Here is a 17811-nt window from a genome sequence, read left to right on the forward strand (position 1 = left end):
GATGTTCTACTAGTACTGTAGTATTAGTGAGGTTAAAGAAAATAGCCTACTAGTGGACATTTTGGTGCTACTAGTAGAGTCAAGGAGGCTACTGGATCATGACATAGTACTATGGACCTACTTGTGTTACTAGCGCAGCACAGTAGTCAGGTAGTCATTGGCCAAAGTGGGACTAGTTGTTGAAAAAAAGAAATTGGTTGCTCTAAATTTTGTTACTAGTAAGGCCAAAGAGCCTACTAGACACCAGCAGACAGCTCAAATGGCTTGCCATATGTAGCTAGTGTGCAACTAGTATGCAATTACACACATTCCTGTAACATGTATGCCACTTCTGCAAACGAGTAGGACAACTGTGCTGCTACTCGTGACTAATGACATAGCGTGAGGAGCAACTGGGGGTTGAGTATCTTGCTCGATAACACATCGATATGATGTCAAGGGATCGAACTCGCAATTGGGAGGGAGACGATCACACGCACAACAGTTTTGCCTAACTAGAAACATTCAAAGATTACCCGAGTAAGACGCAGTTGTGCTACTAGTGCACCCGGGTCGAATAAATGCCCAAACGGCTTTTCATAAAAACGTGTCATGACTCAAATGTAAACAGTCATTCATTAGGACTCTAACCTTCATTAGGCTCATAGAATACAAACAGTACATTCTCTAAACATTTGGGGGAAGAAATGGAACTGGGACAACTCGGCATGCGCCGTCCACCTTAACTCCGGACACACGACACAATTTAGAAGGAATTCATATGTTGGTTGAAACTCAGGTCAAAACTCGATAAATAAGCACAAAATGGCCCGTCAAGTGTGAACAAACTGCCCTAACCTGGTGCCAATGTCAGTACATTTTTATGAAAGTAGTTTTAGTTTTATCTGTCCATCTTTTTTTTTTATTATTAGTATTTCGTGTTTTGGTACATTTGACATGTTTCTGATTCCCCAATAAATGGATGATATTACAACACCTGCAGCATTTTATTTGATTGGAAAAGAACTCATCAGAAGGATAAAGAGCTCTGCTGCCACCTTGTGGACAATTTATTGATTGCAGCCACATTCCTTGTTTTCCAATTCGTCTGCGTGCCTTCAAGCTAACTGTATGCTTTCGCAATCATAGCGCATTATATCTACACTACAGGCCCGAATCAATAAATTCAATGTAATTAAATACCATCGAGATACCAAAGATTCATCATATAGCTCAGTTTTTCTCAAAGTGTGGCACAAGAGTGGTACGCAGGCACCCTCTAGTGGTACGTGAATGAATCACTGCCCAAGTACAGCTTTGTTGTATTGAACTATTAAAAGGTTCACTATGTTTGGATCAAGAGCGGTTTGTTTTTAATCTATACGTGCTGTTTTTAATCTGCATTTTAATTGAATCATTACATAGGTAAGTTTTTAAACCTCTGTCTCGTTTTTGATAAATACTTAGACCTATTAATGCTCCAGCATTTTAATGTTGGGTCATTATGGTGCTACATGGAGTAGCCTACCGAGTATTTTGGGGTGAAAGGTTTGATAATCACTGACATATCAATTTTTATTCAATTTTCGTCCGGGTTGTAAAACAATAATCAGGTTCAGTCCAACGACAAAATATAAATGCTCAAACTCCTACACAGCCTTGCTGTTCTCAAGTGTTTCATGAATTATTCATAATGGCAGGCTTGCGATTAATTCCTTTTTCGTGCTCAAGACGTGAATCTGCCATCTCCGGTCACAGACGCGTCAGTGTCTTTGTTCACTTTGAATTAAACATCTCGCTCGCATATTTGCCAGCTTGGCCATATTGGCACGTTAGCTCACGTCTCTCCTCTGATTTACTTCTCGGAGGAGAGTACCCCGCATTCCCAAATGGATCGAGTGAAGGTGAAGTTGTCCTTCCTGCCACTCTTCCTGTCTTTATAAATAGGTTGGCATCAGTCGAAGTGGACTTTGTGTCGCTGGAGGGTGACACTCAACTCTTCCCGAAAGCACTCTGACCGGCCCTCTTCTACTTGCTTAGCCGTCACATCAAAGCCGGAAATTTAAGGTTCGGCTTTGCCTGAAAAATGCAATTAAAATTTAAGGGCAAATGATATGTCAGTGACAAGTATTTCACCAGCCGGGAAGAGGATGCTTTTCATGAAGAAATAACTTCTCAGACTTGCACTGTGTGTATTTGAGAAATAATGATTAAAAATTTAGAACACGTCTGATCTCATTTCCCAAAATACTCAAAAGTGAAAAAAATATCACATTCCTTTCAAAAATAATGAAATAAAATGAAGACACCACTAGCTTTGATGCAATCTGTGTGTTTTTTGTGATGATTTTTTTTCCCCCCTCAGTCTTGCGATTGGAATTTAATATGCTAATATTTTTTCAAGGTCCTATTCTGAAAATTAGCCTTTTTTTTTCCCGCAATATGAAAGTTGACATTAAAAACCGCTGGACATTAGTAATTTAGTATTTGCACAAAACGTAGTAGAGGTGATCACATTAAGTTGACAGTGGTAATTAATTCCCTTTTTTATCATTTTTTTTTTTTTTACATAATTTAATTAAAATTAACAAAGCAATCATGGAATAAAATAAACGTTATAGTTATTTTATTTATACATATATTTTTATGTGGTCTTACAATGAAACAATCATTAAACAGATAAATACATAGAGAAAAAATACAATCTAATTCCAGTATTTTAATGATTTTAGGGGAACAAAGTCTAAATCCGCGCAACAAACTGCCTGCAGGCTACAGGGTTGACTTACTTTCCCCACCCCTATAAATAAAGTTGTTCTTATTAACTCACACATAGACGAAGAGGTTCCCTCAGATAGTAAAAAGAGCACACTACACGAGAAGAATCCTTCCACGCAATCGCTGTATTGCTTTTTTTTTCTCCTCAGCTCCTCTGAGACGTTACCTGCACAATCCTCCTCCATGCTTTCTGTGAGCGAGGTTCATGTACCAACCACGAGGTGGCAGTATTGCACCGCGAGAGGTCCACTTAAGTGTCGCCGGCGAAAGACTTGACAGCCTCTGGCACTTTGGAACTAACCCACTCATCTGCATCTTCATTGAAATTCACTCTTTGTCAGCGGCAAGATCTTATGCTGATTCGGTCGGAGTCATAATTTCCACCGTGTGGGTGCACTATATTATTTGTGTAAAATATGCAATATATGAAAGGGCTGTGGATGACCCCTCGGCCCCCCTCAGGTGGATATGCATCAGTTTATTCATTAGTATAAATATGTGACGAAACATATTCTACAGTAAATCTGATCATATTCCAATTTTGTTGTCGCCACACAAAGACAGCCATCTACGTTTTCTTAATATTCTTTCATGCGTAGAAATATGATGCAAAAAAGTCAATCCTTTCTTTCCTTTGTGGTGTTTCTTTTGTGTTTGCTTTTATGTCCGCGAACATTTCTATTGAGGGGGGGGAAAATGTCATCGTGTGTGCGTGAACAAAAAGAAGTGTGTTGCGTTGTCCAGACACACCACCTTAAAGGGTCGCTTCACCCAAATGGCCACCAATCGACATGCTGTCAGATTTCATCACCGTGTGGACAACAGCCCTTTAAAAGTTGTTTTTCTATCGTCTGTTCAAAAAAATCATTGCCGTTTTCAGCAACACAATACAATTATCATCGCCTCTGTATTACTTGGAAATTACAGGTGTGGACAATGCATGTCTCCAAAAGTCAATAAAGATGGCCAATTTGCGTCAATTTGGACCACTATGAGGCAGTAGAACCATATTTTCTCCCAGACAATCTGATAAAAAGACAAATATGACAATTTGGGGGGAAAAAAAATGACATAACACACACACACACACACATATTACCCAAAAATCATTCACTATGGTGACATCATAATCAAAAAATAGTGGATAAAGCATCAAGTCCCATCAACTGACTGTCATAGCTACAATAGAAAAAGTCTACACACCCCTGTTGAAATGCCAAGTGCAACACCTTAGAATTGGGGAATGCGGCTATTTTCAGACAAAAACAATTACATTCAAATTCATGATAAATGGGAGTCAGCACACACCTGCCAATTTTGCTCTGATTAACTCTGTATAAACGTCAGTTGTTCCAGTAGGCTTTTCTTGACTTTATTTTCTTTGCAGAAGCTGAAGGTTTTGCGCTGACACTGGCTGCTGTTTTGAACAGGAAAAGCCTACTAGAACACCTCAACTTTATTTTGGGTTAATCAGAGGCACATGGAATGGTGGCAGGGGTATGCTAGCTCCCATTTAGCATGAGCTTGCAGTTATGAAAAAATAGTGTACAATTGTGCACAATTATCTCAGTCATTTATTTTTATTTACCGTCTATTAAAAATGTCTTTTAAATCAGGCTCGGCCACATCGATGGCGGGAAAAAAAATTTGCAATGATTTCTTTGTGGGGTTTTTTCTATCACCAAAACCTTTTTTTATATTCACTGTATGGATTTTTGTTGCAATGACACAAAACAAAACAATATTGTAATGCTTCAATTTAAGAATAGTATATACAAAAGTTTTTTTAAAATTTTTTTATATACTACAAAAGTATTACGACATGTAGCCTAAAGATGCTAGCCGTCATTCGGCTTCCACTCTTCTGTGAAGACTTGCGACAAGGCTTTCTGTCAATGCATCCAGAAGGACATTAAGACAAAGTCTCTCAAACTCTGCTCGTAGTTCAACCTGAAGATGTTTGATGGGTTCCTCCCAAACGAATCAACGATTTCTTCAAACCGTCTTGGTAAGATGAAGATTCTAGTTAAAGGGTCTAAGCTGAGCGCCTGACCGGTTAAATAATTGATGAAGTGACGCGTCCTAATACATTTGTCCCACGCTCAACAGTGAAGCTGCTCATTGAGTGTGAAAGGTCACACGGAGGAAAGACAAGTTGACTCGGTGTACGTCCGTCCTTCTGTTGTCTTCATTGTTCCCTTTTCTGTCTCCTCTCTTCTTCTTCTCCTTCAGCCTCCTCGCTTGGTTTGAGTATTGATCTACCCGATACCCCGCGGTTACATTCTTGCGGTGAAGATTTCCGGCTGAAAAACCACTGACATTTCCCTCCTAATCACAACACGGCTCATTTAAACCCACCCCCTACAAATTACAGAAAGGTTATATAGTGGGGCTTAATGGATGTTATTTGATATCCGACAACTGTGAGTTGCTTTTACTGTACTAAGCATCCCAACCTGAGAAATGAGACACCTTTACTGGAAGCCAAGTGAGGAAGCATGCGTGACCTTGCTTGAACAATCTCCTCAATTAGCCTTCAGACAAAGTGCAAAAGGAGATGGGGTGAAGGAGTGAAGAGTAAGTAAGAGCTTCTTGCTGTGTTGCCATGGAGATACCTCATAGGTCCTACCTCTAATTGTGAGGGAGCAAGTGGGATAAGACAGAAAGTGGGTGAGAGTGCACACATCTAGAGAAGGGCAGGTGTCGGAAGACCCGCTGAGTCTCACCCAGCAATGCTGCAGGGAAGGGAGCCCAAATTTACAAAAGCGGAGGAAGGGACGTCACTCGGAGAGGGGCGCTCACACCCGAGGGACGCCGATGTGCATGTATGGGAGGGGCCGTGCACAGCAAGACCACCGGGACTAATGCTTAAAGGCATGTAGTGATATTCTGACACAGATGTCACACTCAAGGCCCGGGGGCCAGTTGCTGCCATTACACCCCCCCCCCCCCATCAAATCCCTTCTCAACGTAAACTCTTTTATGTAAGCTACTTGGGAAAATGTTGTGAGCTAAGCTACAAAGTATGCTGCATTAAATGTAGCTTAACTAAATGTGTTAACATCCGCCTTTTGCTGAAAATATTGTCTATTTGCTATTTTTTGAGCTCATGCCAACGCAAGAATATATGTGTTACCCATAAAAAAGTCATCGGTTTTTTTCTTTTAAGAAAATGAGTTTTTTTATTTACCTCGACTAGTTTCGACGTCACCTGCCGTCTTCTTCTGGAAGAGTTTTTAAAGTCCTCTTCGTCTTTCATCTTTGTCAGGTGGGGAAAAAATCGTCAGGTGGTGCTACTTCCGCATGTAGTTAATGAGTTCATCTTGTCTTATATGTTCAATATTTCTTTTCTTTTCTTAAGACAATGTGCCGTCTTCTTCAGGAGGAGTTTTTAAGTCCTCTTCGTCTTTCATCTTTGTCAGGTGGGGAAAAATCGTCAGGTGGTGCTACTTCCGCATGTAGTTAATGAGTTCATCTTGTCTTATATGTTCAATATTTCTTTTCTTTTCTTAAGACAATGTGCCGTCTTCTTCAGGAGGAGTTTTTAAGTCCTCTTCGTCTTTCATCTTTGTCAGGTGGGAAAAAAAATCGTCAGGTGGTGCTACTTCCGCACATGTAGTTAATGAAATTATCTTGTGTGTTCAATAATTAGTCTTTTTCTTCCCTTACGACAACGAGTTTCTTTTATTTTCCTCGACTAGTTTCGACGCCAATTGCCGTCGTCTTCAGGAGGAGTTTTTACACCTTCGTCGGGTAGCGCTACTTCCGCATATGTAGTTAATTGGGGCCAATTAATCAGATTCAAGTTGACACAGCTATTTAGTAAAATACAATTTTACTTTCAATTATGGAAAAAAACATTTTGGTTGGTCGGTAGGCTTTTTTTTTTTAATACGTGTTAAAATAATTAATTAATATTTTGGTTTATTTAGTGTCTGTATAAATTCAGTACTGCAGTCTACCTGTTTCGTGGTACATATGGAACATGAAAAGTTGAAGTGACAAAGCCACAGATTTGTTTGCATTATTGATGTTATCAGATTTTCCCTTGGTGATTATGCATTTATACGATTGTCACAGTCTGAAGCTACAATTTGTCCGATGACAAAAAAAGAGCTGCTCTCCCCCTCTTTAGAATAAGAATAGCAAATAGAACTAAGAAAAAGTTTAATTGTAGCATGACAGAAGTGAGCGTAACTCATCAACCCCTAAGCAGCTGTATGATACATTCAGATGAGGTGTAATTAAGCAAAAAAAAAGTCCTCTCTGCTGAAAGCATTGATTAATTCCACCCCTCACAAGAGCTCATGCAAACATGTTAAATCCGAGCTGACTGCTTACAAGTCAGTGTGAAATTGCATGAACAACGCCTTCATTTGAATATTCTCCTGCAGCTGAACTGCGTCTGCCTTTCAACCGGATGTCTGACTGAGGGAGTTAATGTGCTCAAGAGCCAGCTGTCCCTCAAATAACACACTCAATAATTCATATTACATACACAGGGACTGAACCTTTGTGTGTGTGCGTGTGTGACGGTCCAACAAGTAGCCACACAATTGCTGAGCAAGATTCAGGGAATCTTTGCTTGCTTGGACATTAAATGCGCGTGCGTGTGTCTTTGTGTGATCTCATTACTAATGGAAATCAGATCGCTCGCTTGTTGAGCCAGCAGAAGCCGAGGGCCAGATCCATCATGTCACGCTGTGCTAAAAATCCAAAAGACCCTCGGTCTGATGTCCAAGTAATTTCCGTCCAAAGTGTTTGCATTCAGCCGAAAAGTACTTAACAAATCACAAGGCGTTCGGGGATGTGACACTTCGATAGAGAGCAAAAACAGTGTCTTTCTGTGACTCGGTAAGATATCGGCCGTCTTTCTGAGAAGCTAAAGAACATAAATGATGCCGTTTTGTATAAGGGAGATGAAATCCAAACGAATCTAAATTCATACACAAAGTAGTAGTAGTAGTAGTAGTAGTAGTATTTTTATTTCTTCATCCAAGCAAACTGTTCTGTCAGCTGTTTGTTGTGAATGAAATTTAGTCAGCCCTTTTAAGCACTTAATCCAATTTAAAGCTCGGAAAAAACAACCAAATAAATCAATAATTTGAAGTGTGTACACTAAGTTGGCAAAGGAATTGAGAGCCACGCCTCTTAATCAATGGATTAATCAATAAGAGGTTGGAATGGAGGATTTCGTTTTGCCCTTAATCTTCAGCCTTGACATTTTGGATAAATGTATGCCTTACAATTTTGGCTCAATTTACACGAGGGCATTTTGTGTTCCTGGTGCAGACAAAGATGATGTTGGGGTGAAAGAATTTGAGACCTCACATCTGTCAAACATGGCTGCCATGAACTCGGACTTGGATTATCTCTCAGTGACACCTGCCCTTAAGTGTTGTTCTGGGTGAACAGACAAAAGCAGGCAACCACAGTGCTCCCACCCTACCCACTGTCCACCCCCACAAGCCTAATTATATGCTGTACCTAACAGGACGATCAAAAGAGATCAATTAGCATTTCAAAGTGGCACCTGCTGCCTTATGGAGCCATAAAGTGGGGCAGGTTATACGGCGCACACACCAAACTACGTCACCGTACGGTATATAGATTTAGCTGACGTATCTTTTCCTTGGACGCCATTAGCGTCGCGGGTAACATTTCAGCCTATCCAGTGGCGCACATACACAATTTTTTGGGCGACACGAGCGCTGTGTGATGGGCAATCAAAAGACAGTTTCCGGTTGAAGTTTATTGTCAGACTAAACACAAATCAAATGAGAACAACATATTTATTGAAAAAAAAAACCCCACATAGATTCAGACTAGCTAGTCTGTTAGCTAAACGCAAACAATGCACCACGTCATGGACAGGCTAACGAATAGCATTAGCATCACAGTGATATAGCCCTACGAGCAACGGTAATTTGAATACAAAAGTCATCTAGACAGATATAACAATATTCCATCTGATATTCTTTATGCTCTGCAAAGAATAACTATTCGTGTGGTTAACTGTCTGGTGAGTCACCACCACTGTATAACTGTCTCTTACACCGCCCTCATGTGGCCAAGCCACGCATACCCCAGTGAGCAATACAACGTCTATTAATTTGAAGTAAAACGCGACAAAAACTGATTAATTCTCAAAATTGTTTTGTTTTTTTCCATAAAGTACAATTGAATAGAGCTTTTTTTCCTCATTAAAAAGACACATTACATTTTTTTAATAGGTGAAGACGACTTGAGATACAAGTGTGGTCAAGGAACGAGTTGCAATCTTAGCTCAAGGAATTATTCATTTCCTAGCTAAATGCCAACCAACTAGATTTAGCATATATTTTCTCCTCTGTTTTGAGGCATACTTTAGTGATTAATAACACTGAATGGCGGACATGAACAGAACACCAGTCTCAAGTGTTTAAGCATAATTTGGAGGTCAGTGTTCTCATTTGAAGGGTCCCCACGGTGCAAGGGAGGAAGTAGCAGGGTCGCAGCAGGACTTTTCCTCATTTAAATACTGCTGAACACAAACACACAGGCGCACCTAAGCACCGGCCGCCTCCCGCTGCAACATTCATGTCCTCGTTTATCCTCTTAAGCACAAATGTCAAACCTTTGTCAGCCTCCACCCATCCCCATGGCTCACCTTTGCCCTTTGTCCTTCCTGTTGAGAACTCTTTTGTGCCGACTCCCATGGCTCATACGCAGTCGTATCATACATTCTCCTCCAATCTGCCTGTGAGAGAGAGAAAATAACCGCCCCCCCCCAACCCCGCCCCCCCACACCTCTTCCGTCGTTGCCGGCACCTTCGCTGATATCATACTCCTCTCTTGTTTACTTTCGTTCTCTCTCTCTCTCTCTCTCTCTCTGCTTGGGGATCCTCTCGTGACATCACTTCCCGTTGCCGTGGTTTCGCCGGAAAGAAACTCGAGAGGTTTAACGGAGGTACGCTTTATTGGAGGTTCGCGATAACAAAGGGGTGTGCGCTTGAGCGTAGTCAGGTGAGCGCTAATGATGCCTCGGTGTGAATGAACATGTCGTCGTCATAGAGGTCTTCGGCAAGGTCGCCTTCCTCGTCCAGGAAGAAGGTGGGGAAAGGAGGGCTGCGCAGGGTGGACAACCTGTTCGGCAGATTGCTATCCCTCACCTGGAAACACGTCGCAAAAACACACACAGATGGTGAGAATCTCCTGAGACAAATCTCTCCTTTGCTTCCTCTGGTCCATGATTAGTGTAGTACACACCATGTCACCAAATAGCACAGTGACTACTTTTTCACTTTTTAAATAGGCCAATTTATATGAACACGTCCTTGTTGTTCTTTTCTAAGGGTACCGTCATTTTTGTCCAGGCCTATTTATTTCATTATTGTTTTAAGTTATTTCTTGACCACTTTGGGTTTTTCTTTCATTAACAGAGGAGCGCCAAGCAATTTTGACCACGTTTCGATAACTTGAGATTATCAAACAAAGGAATATGTGCATCAAAATCATTAAAATTGCCCCCCAAACTTTGGCATTTGTCATGCTGTATGCAACATGGCTTTTCCTTTGTCGTGTGTGTGTGTGTGTGTTTCCACACACAAAATAATTGCAGGGAGATGTGCTAAAATCCTTTACTCACCGATGCAAGCAGCCGTGTAACATTAAGATGGGTGGTAGCATCTTGTGCACAATTTGCCTTATCGGTGTGTATACTCGTTTTAATTTGTCATCCTGAAATGTTGTGAAGGGTGTTAATTTCTTTTTTCACTCCTGCAAAGGAGGCTGTGTGGGTTATTTTTATTTTTTTAATGAACCAAGCTGGCTTCTTTAAAATCCACAGATGTTGCATTTTGGTCACGATATACAAAGTCATGAAGATAAACTTGAAGCTCTAAAAATTCTATTAATCTTGAAATAAGAGTTTAATTTCTTCCATGACCACGCCTCTATCTCTAATCATAAACAAATACATTTATTGACAAAATTAGCACGACAGAGTATTGACATGATTAAATACAAGTAAAAATAATGCCAGCCTTTGCCACCTGGGATCAGTACAAGACAGATCGTCTTACCGCCTCTCAGCTCCTCGTAGAGGATAAAGAATACATGACCGTGACTGCCATTACACTGAATGCCTAAAATGTGTTTCTGCATCTGATTATATATGTGTTTTCCATTATGTGCTAAAATTAACATTAAGACAGCCAATTAAATGCTAAGTGTGTGGTTGTTTTAAAAACACGTTATTTTCCTAATTTACATGTTGTTTGACAATAAACTTCAACCGGAAGTGGCATTAAATAGCTTGAAGCCTTTTTTTTTTTTTCCTCGGAAATGTTCAATATTTACCAAAGTCGCGATTTGAGTTGAACTGACACTGCTCAAATTTTTACTTGCAAGTCAAAGCAGAACAAATAAATAAGTCATCAGAGTGATCGGTACGTTTTCACCAATCGTGGGTGGGTGTGTAACATATACACAAAACAACACGCCCGGGACACGAGGACCCAACAGAATAACAAAAGATTCAATAACAAATGTTATTAAACTGCACGTGTAGCCTTTGGGATAATGTCATGTGAAGCGAGTCCAGGTGGAGGCGGGCGCGAAACGCCGAGCGCATTTGTATTCATTATCGCTCGTCTGCAAAACAAATAATAGGCTGTGCACGCACCGGCGTGATGAGCGCAGTCTGCTGAGTATGGAGACGGATGGTGTGGATATCACTTAGATCATTAAAGTGCGTAAGCCCCCCCCCAACCCAACACCCACCCCACCCACCCACACATGCACAATGCTGATATAGCACAGTGTCAATGAGGATGGATCACAGGTGAGATGCTCCTGTACAGGTGCAAGGTCACTCATGTCACGCAGGGGGGGTTTTGGGGGGGGGGGGGGTGTTGGGGGGGTCGACCACTGTTCACTTTTAAAGACGTGCGCGCGTGATTATTTTTTTACCTTCAGTAAGCAGTTCCTGTGTCCGGGGACGGAGCCGTTAACATACAGCACGTTGTGCTTGGTATTGACTCTCCATATCTGGAAGGCGGAGTCACAGGGAGGGCGGACAAATGAGAAAATGATTTGCCCGCCAAATCGCCACCCCGCTACGCTCAAGGCCGAAGCCGCCTTTGTTCTGATTCATGTGCCGGCGCTCACCTTCAGTCCGTAAGCTGTGACGTAGATGTTGCCCATTCGTCCCGGCATCTTCTTTCCTTTAAAAACTTTGGCTGGATCCTGAGAGCGGATCCATGCCGCACGTGCTGGTATTAACCGATTATAACTGTTCATTTGAAAGATTTTGGGCGCGAGTGAGTGTCTTACCCCGCCGGGTCCGGAAGCTCCCGGTCTGCGATGTGTTTTGGTTTGTCCGTGGCTGGCTGGCTGACCTTTGAATCCCCAACGCTTCATCACGCCCTGAAAGCCTTTACCAATACTTCACACACACACACACACACACACACACACACACACACATACATTCAGTACACGCACCGCTGCATTAGACAAGACTGTGAAATCGGGCGTTTTCAACAAAAACGATATTGGAATGGCACTCAACAATGCCTAACCAATCGTTTGAAAAGTTTGTAAAAATATATAAATAAGTTCCTGGGGTTGAATGGCCGGACTGTGGAAAGACGAGTAAATTCGTCAATGGCAGTGAATGAGTTGATTGCCGATTTTAAAAAATATGTCGTTCAAGGGAGCAGATGTTTAGAGTTTTAATTAGTAGCGTTATCTCACATTGAATGGAAATGCCATTGATCCATTCGAGTCGCCCGCACCCCAAAAAAACAAATGTTGTAATGTGCATTTTAAGGAGATACAAGTCCATAATATTGCAGTTCATAAAAACATACAACTAAGAAGAAGATTGTGTTGCTCTTTCTGGTTGTGACCAACTTTGCCACTTGAGGGCAGTATAAGAGAAAGAAACGTCGCAGCTTATCAGTACGGCACTAATATAAGTTTCGCAGCAATACAAGACTGTGAGTGCTTCGACATATGTTGTTCCACATCTTCAGCACTGAACTTATCCAGACGCTACATAATTAAAGAAATAAAATATACATAAAAAATAAAGCCTACCGACAGAAATGAAGGACCCCCCCACCCCCCCACCCCCAAATTTCAGCCTTTGCAATTTGAAAATTGTACTCTACTACAGTGCCACGTCGATTTGAATCCAATTAATTATTCAGCCGGACTTGAAAGCCAAGTGTGACTGACTTCCCGGCAGCCACGAATGCAGAATAGGACGTAGGGGAGAAAAGTGTGCAAGAAGCCAAGGAGGAAAGTTCACTGGGGAAGAGCAAGAACTTACGATTTGGCTGTGACGTCCACGTATTGGCCTGGACGGAAATGTGCGGCATACAGCGGAGTGCCTGGCCACGAGAATAACCATTCAGATGCTTTTTGGAAAGTCACATTGCAATTAAAATGGGAGTCAGAAATTAAACGCGGCGCATACCAGGTTTAATGATGGCGTCGTCCGAGACTTTAAAGGTGGTGGTTTTCTGTTTTGGAGGCACTCCTGCATTCATGAACATCTCCACTCGCTTTTCGGATCTCTTGTCAGTCAGGTGGATGGAAAGGCACACAAAAAGGGAATGTTAAGACATGTGGACAGAGGGGTGGGGGTGGAGGTGGGAGGGGGGGGGGATAAAGCAATGAAGAAGAACCAGCAGTGAGCCGCAGTCAGATGCTGGCATTTGAAATCTGACAGCGGGCCTGTTAGGACGGCGCTGGAGCCAAGCGCGCGCGCAGACACACTTGGCAACGTGTCTGACATTTGCTCGAGTTCTACTCAGCCCCTCCAGTCACTCCAAAAACGCTCTCTCGCCTTCTGTTGCCCGAGAATCGGCCTGCCAAGTACGTTTCATCTCCGGCAAACTCCGCACTTTAAAGTGCGAAAAGAATTCAAGAAATCGCTGTCACTCCATGAGCGCTTTGCTGTCGCTTTCTGGCGAGTGAGTCCGAGTCACCTTCAAGTTTATTAAGATCGTCAAAGTCGGCATCCAGATGAGCGGCGGCTGTCGGCGTTGGTTGGGACAAAGCAGCTTTAAAATCTCGCCGAGAGACTCCAGGAGAGAATTCGTTCATGTACACTTGAATTTGACGAACATAAAATGAAGGTTCACAAAAGCGCATCAACGCCACTCGCTTCTGCTATCCCCGCGCGAAAGTCGTAACGTGCTACCATTTTAAATGCCGCAGTTTCTAATGATTTATGAATAAAATATTCCTATTTCAATCAGGTTAAAAAAAAAAAAAAAAAACACCTGTCAACATTTTTTTTTTTTTTTTTTTTTTTTTTTTTAAATCAGAGATGCAAATAAACTTTTTTTTTTTTTTTGCACTGATTCCAAATCTGCCCTTGTTTTTTTTTCCTCAAGCACACCAGGTTTTCATAACACACCCGCCCATCAATCCATCCGTCCACACGCACGGTGAGGGGGTGACTATAATTTCCTGACTTTGGTCGTGCTGTCATAAAAAAAAAAAAAAAAAAAAAATGACAGCGTAAGTCGAATGGGAGCTATAATCTCGTCACATTTCCATAACGCACTGATGTGATTTCGTCACGCTCATGATATGTGGCCAGAAGTATAATAAGGGAACGATGTGCTGGCTGAGTGCATTACGGCCGAGCAAAGCTATTATTACGCCGTTCAATCAAAGGGTGAGAAGACATTCATGCTGTGTCGATCACAGGATAGAATAAGCTAGCGTTGACTCTTAATGAGCCGTTACGTCTCTGATGGATTTAGAATAGTAACGTGAAATAACCGTTCAATGTGTCATCCGTTTTCTATCAATGTAATTCAATCTGCAAAGGTAAAAAAAAAAAGGAGCATGAAAAATATAATATAGCACCCGCCCGCACACAGCAAATGCGCTAATGTAATGTTATTCATCAGGGCTAGCGAATGTTGTTTTATTGGCGATGTAAAATATGTTGACAGAGCACCACCAATAGCATTTTTCCAATCATAAACAAAAGTTTCTTACGTGGAATGGCGATACATTTTTCCCTCCCACGATAAGAGCGGCGGTGCGTCCGTCATATTCTTCTTTAGACAAGTGCTGTATTACATGGCAGTCCTGAACCTGAATAAGGAAAAGAAAAAGGAAAAATCTTTTATAATTAGTGCTAACAGCACGCACCACAGGGTAGGTTTTGTTTACTGTGTCCGCTCTTCAAATGAATGAATGAAAATGTAATTATTCAAAATTTCGATGTATAGTGCCCAAAGCAAGAGCCTGAACTAATTCATCACGCTACGATATTTGGTCAAGAAATGTTGGTGGCTAACTTTGGGAATTATAATAGCAGCCAAACAAACCTAAAACCAAAACAAATTATTATTATTTTTTTATTTTTATCTTTTCAACATCACCAAACTCGGGCTCGAGGACGCACATATATTCTCCGTCTGTCTCACACTCTCAGCCTCTCAAGTCCTCGAGCGCTCTCTGCGGTGCTCTTAGCTAGCTCTTCTCTTCAGCTCTCTCAACACCATCATCTAGCCGTCTCAGTGTCTGCCTCTTTTTTTTTTTTTTTCCATCTTTGTGGTGCCGAAATAGGACCTCATTTTTTTTCCCTCTTCAATTTGAACTAAACACAAAGCAATGGAGAGGAATACACAACATTTCTGCGACACGGTAAATTAAAAACAGTCTAATTTCTTATTTTTCCTCCCCAATTGTTTTTATTTTACAAAAAGAAAAAAAATATCTGCATGAATGTAAACATATATGCACACATACGCAAATCAATAAACGAAATAAAAATTGTCTAATTTCAGTTAGGCAAAATCGGGGTTGTAATTTTTGACCCCTGAGGTATTTTTGGACAAAAGCATATTAAGATATCTAGAAACTTCTTTACATTGTGAAAAAAATGGTGATATGATGATGAAACTGTGGATGTCATTATAATCACCATTGGATGAAAACGTACATTCGTTATAAATACAAAAAATAATTCTGCTTATACCTGCAGCAGAGTGACGACATGTCTTTCGCCAGTTTTTGTCCACAGAGGAGCCATCCCCAACTTCACGGCAACCAGCCCAACTCTTCGACTCCCTAAAACAAACAATACAATACAAAAACAGCGAGAACCAATCACATGACAGAACACAGGCTGGTTAGTTATCAAGACACCGACCTTCTGTCCATTCATGTCGCTGCCATGGTTCATCTTTTAACGGGTTGAGCTTGTCCGCAGTCTGTTGTCTGTATTCCTTGGCCGTTTCCCTCCGCATGTATTGTTGGTTCTCTTCTGTGAGGTGCTCGTCAAACCATGTGTCCGTTTTCAAAGTCCTGACACAAGTTAGCGACTGAATGGGGCTGTAACAGGAGGTATAGTCAGTCGGTTGCAGATGCTTGAAAACACGACCCCTCAGTTACTGCTATCAAATATCTCATCTTAATTTGCTACATCGGGGTTGCCAATATGTTAGAATCAACTCTTTTGAGTAAAGCTGTGCAGTTCTGCACTGCTGCAAATTACAACCACGTAAAACAGTTTTAACGAGTTCTAAACACGTTTTTTTTCATATATCATACGTTTTTGAAAATGATTACATTTCCACCCACATGTTTATAATCATTTATGTGTATATAATGTGCACTCAAATGTTTTATGAACGTCACAAGTGTCCTTATTTTCCTCATTGAGTTAAGTCATTGCAATTTCTTGTTCATAATACAGAAACATGTCAAAACTATTTTGCATAATATTTTGAGAGTCGAACCATTGCGCATGGACACCAAATTAAATAAAATTGTGCTGGACAAAATACAGCATAATAATAAATAGTAGTCAACAAATAGAAGGCAAAGCAATTAACTACCGTTCAGTTGCTGCTCGGAGAGAAATCAGACGAGTTCCCTGCTGAAGCAGTCGGCAACCCCACGTCGCCATTTCGTTATGTTCCTTGCAAGATGACTATATTTTTAAAACAACAGCAACAACAAAAACAATAGTCTAGGATTCCATGCGTTCACGTCTCCAATTTACACCAAATGTCACCCTCGTGTATTTCCGGTGTTTGAAGAGAATATTCCCCTGTGCACGGATTCCCTGACAAAGGTTCCGCCCAAGCGAACGTTTGTCGCCCTGAAAAATTAGTTATAAAAATGAAATTAAATTCAATAAATGTATCATTTTGTCTTTTATATAATCTTGTAAGCTTTTTGTATCTTTTATATCCCCCAGTCTTACATTGTTCAGGTTGAGCTTGTAGAAATTTGAATTAAGTCAAACTCAATATTATTCAATTATTATTACATTATTATTAATAATATTATTATTATTATTATATATTCGATATTGTGTCGCTCTATCACTTTTAATATTTCATGCTTCAGTTTTCATCCGTTTTGTTTCATTAGTTAGTTAGTTAGTTAGTTAGTTAGTTAGTTAGTTAGTTAGTTAGTTAGTTAGTTAGTTAGTTAAGTGATTCTCAATAAAGTTGGGCAAACTGTGTTAGTCAGTTAGTTTCATATACGGTCATGATGAATAAATCTATATTTTTGTTATTACACATGAGGGGTGTAATTGAAAATTAGATTTTTACTCAACTTCCAATTTAATTAAGTTTGTCTCTTGAATTTAGCTAGGTAAGGCAATTGATAACCATATGCAAAAATGGTTATCAATTGCCTTACCTAGATATATAAAGTTTAAAAACAACAATAACAAAAATTTTAGGGTTATCATGGTCGATGAGTGGTCAGCAGATCTGCCTACAATTATCAGGTTTGGGGTTTGCCTTCTGTGTGGAATCTGCAAATTGTGCTTGCGTGGATTTCCTCTTCCCATCGTCCAAAAACATACATGCTAGGCTAATTAGGGCCTCTAAATTGTCCATAGGTGTGAATGTAGTGTCAGTGACAATCTCCTTGTCATCCAGTAACCTAATAAGGACAATAGGAAATGGATGGACGGAAGTAACACAATCAAGTTGATATTGTGTAAATGATTAAGTGTTCTCTAATTCAATTAGACTTCATGTGAAACCCGACTATTAGTGGGTTTGCTTCTCTGCT

General features: G+C 40.8%; 2 protein-coding genes across 2 annotated transcripts in view; both read right to left on the reverse strand.

Moving 5' to 3' along the window:
- The window catches only part of aste1b (asteroid structure-specific endonuclease 1b), a 35715-nt gene extending 29199 nt beyond the window's left edge, over positions 1-6516 (reverse strand). Inside the window, exon 1 of the mRNA XM_086013864.1 lies at positions 5948-6516. The gene's annotated coding sequence lies outside the window, so the exon portion shown is untranslated. The remainder of the gene's footprint in view (positions 1-5947) is intronic.
- A 3180-nt stretch (positions 6517-9696) lies between these two features.
- On the reverse strand, positions 9697-16845 carry mrpl3 (mitochondrial ribosomal protein L3). The gene is made up of 10 exons (XM_086015443.1): positions 16614-16845; positions 15926-16107; positions 15752-15843; positions 14764-14862; positions 13223-13322; positions 13076-13136; positions 12073-12184; positions 11908-11985; positions 11710-11787; positions 9697-9908 (listed from the first exon to the last, which is right to left on the reverse strand). Exons 1-10 carry the CDS (start codon positions 16682-16684, stop codon positions 9759-9761), a joined length of 1023 nt encoding a protein of 340 aa, XP_085871569.1. The 5' UTR covers positions 16685-16845; the 3' UTR covers positions 9697-9758.
- Between the last annotated feature and the right edge of the window lie 966 nt (positions 16846-17811).

This window comes from Filicampus tigris, chromosome 18 (genome assembly GCF_054856515.1).
Source record: "Filicampus tigris isolate MCC_2025a chromosome 18, RoL_Ftig_1.0, whole genome shotgun sequence".
Taxonomy (NCBI): Eukaryota; Metazoa; Chordata; class Actinopteri; order Syngnathiformes; family Syngnathidae; genus Filicampus; species Filicampus tigris.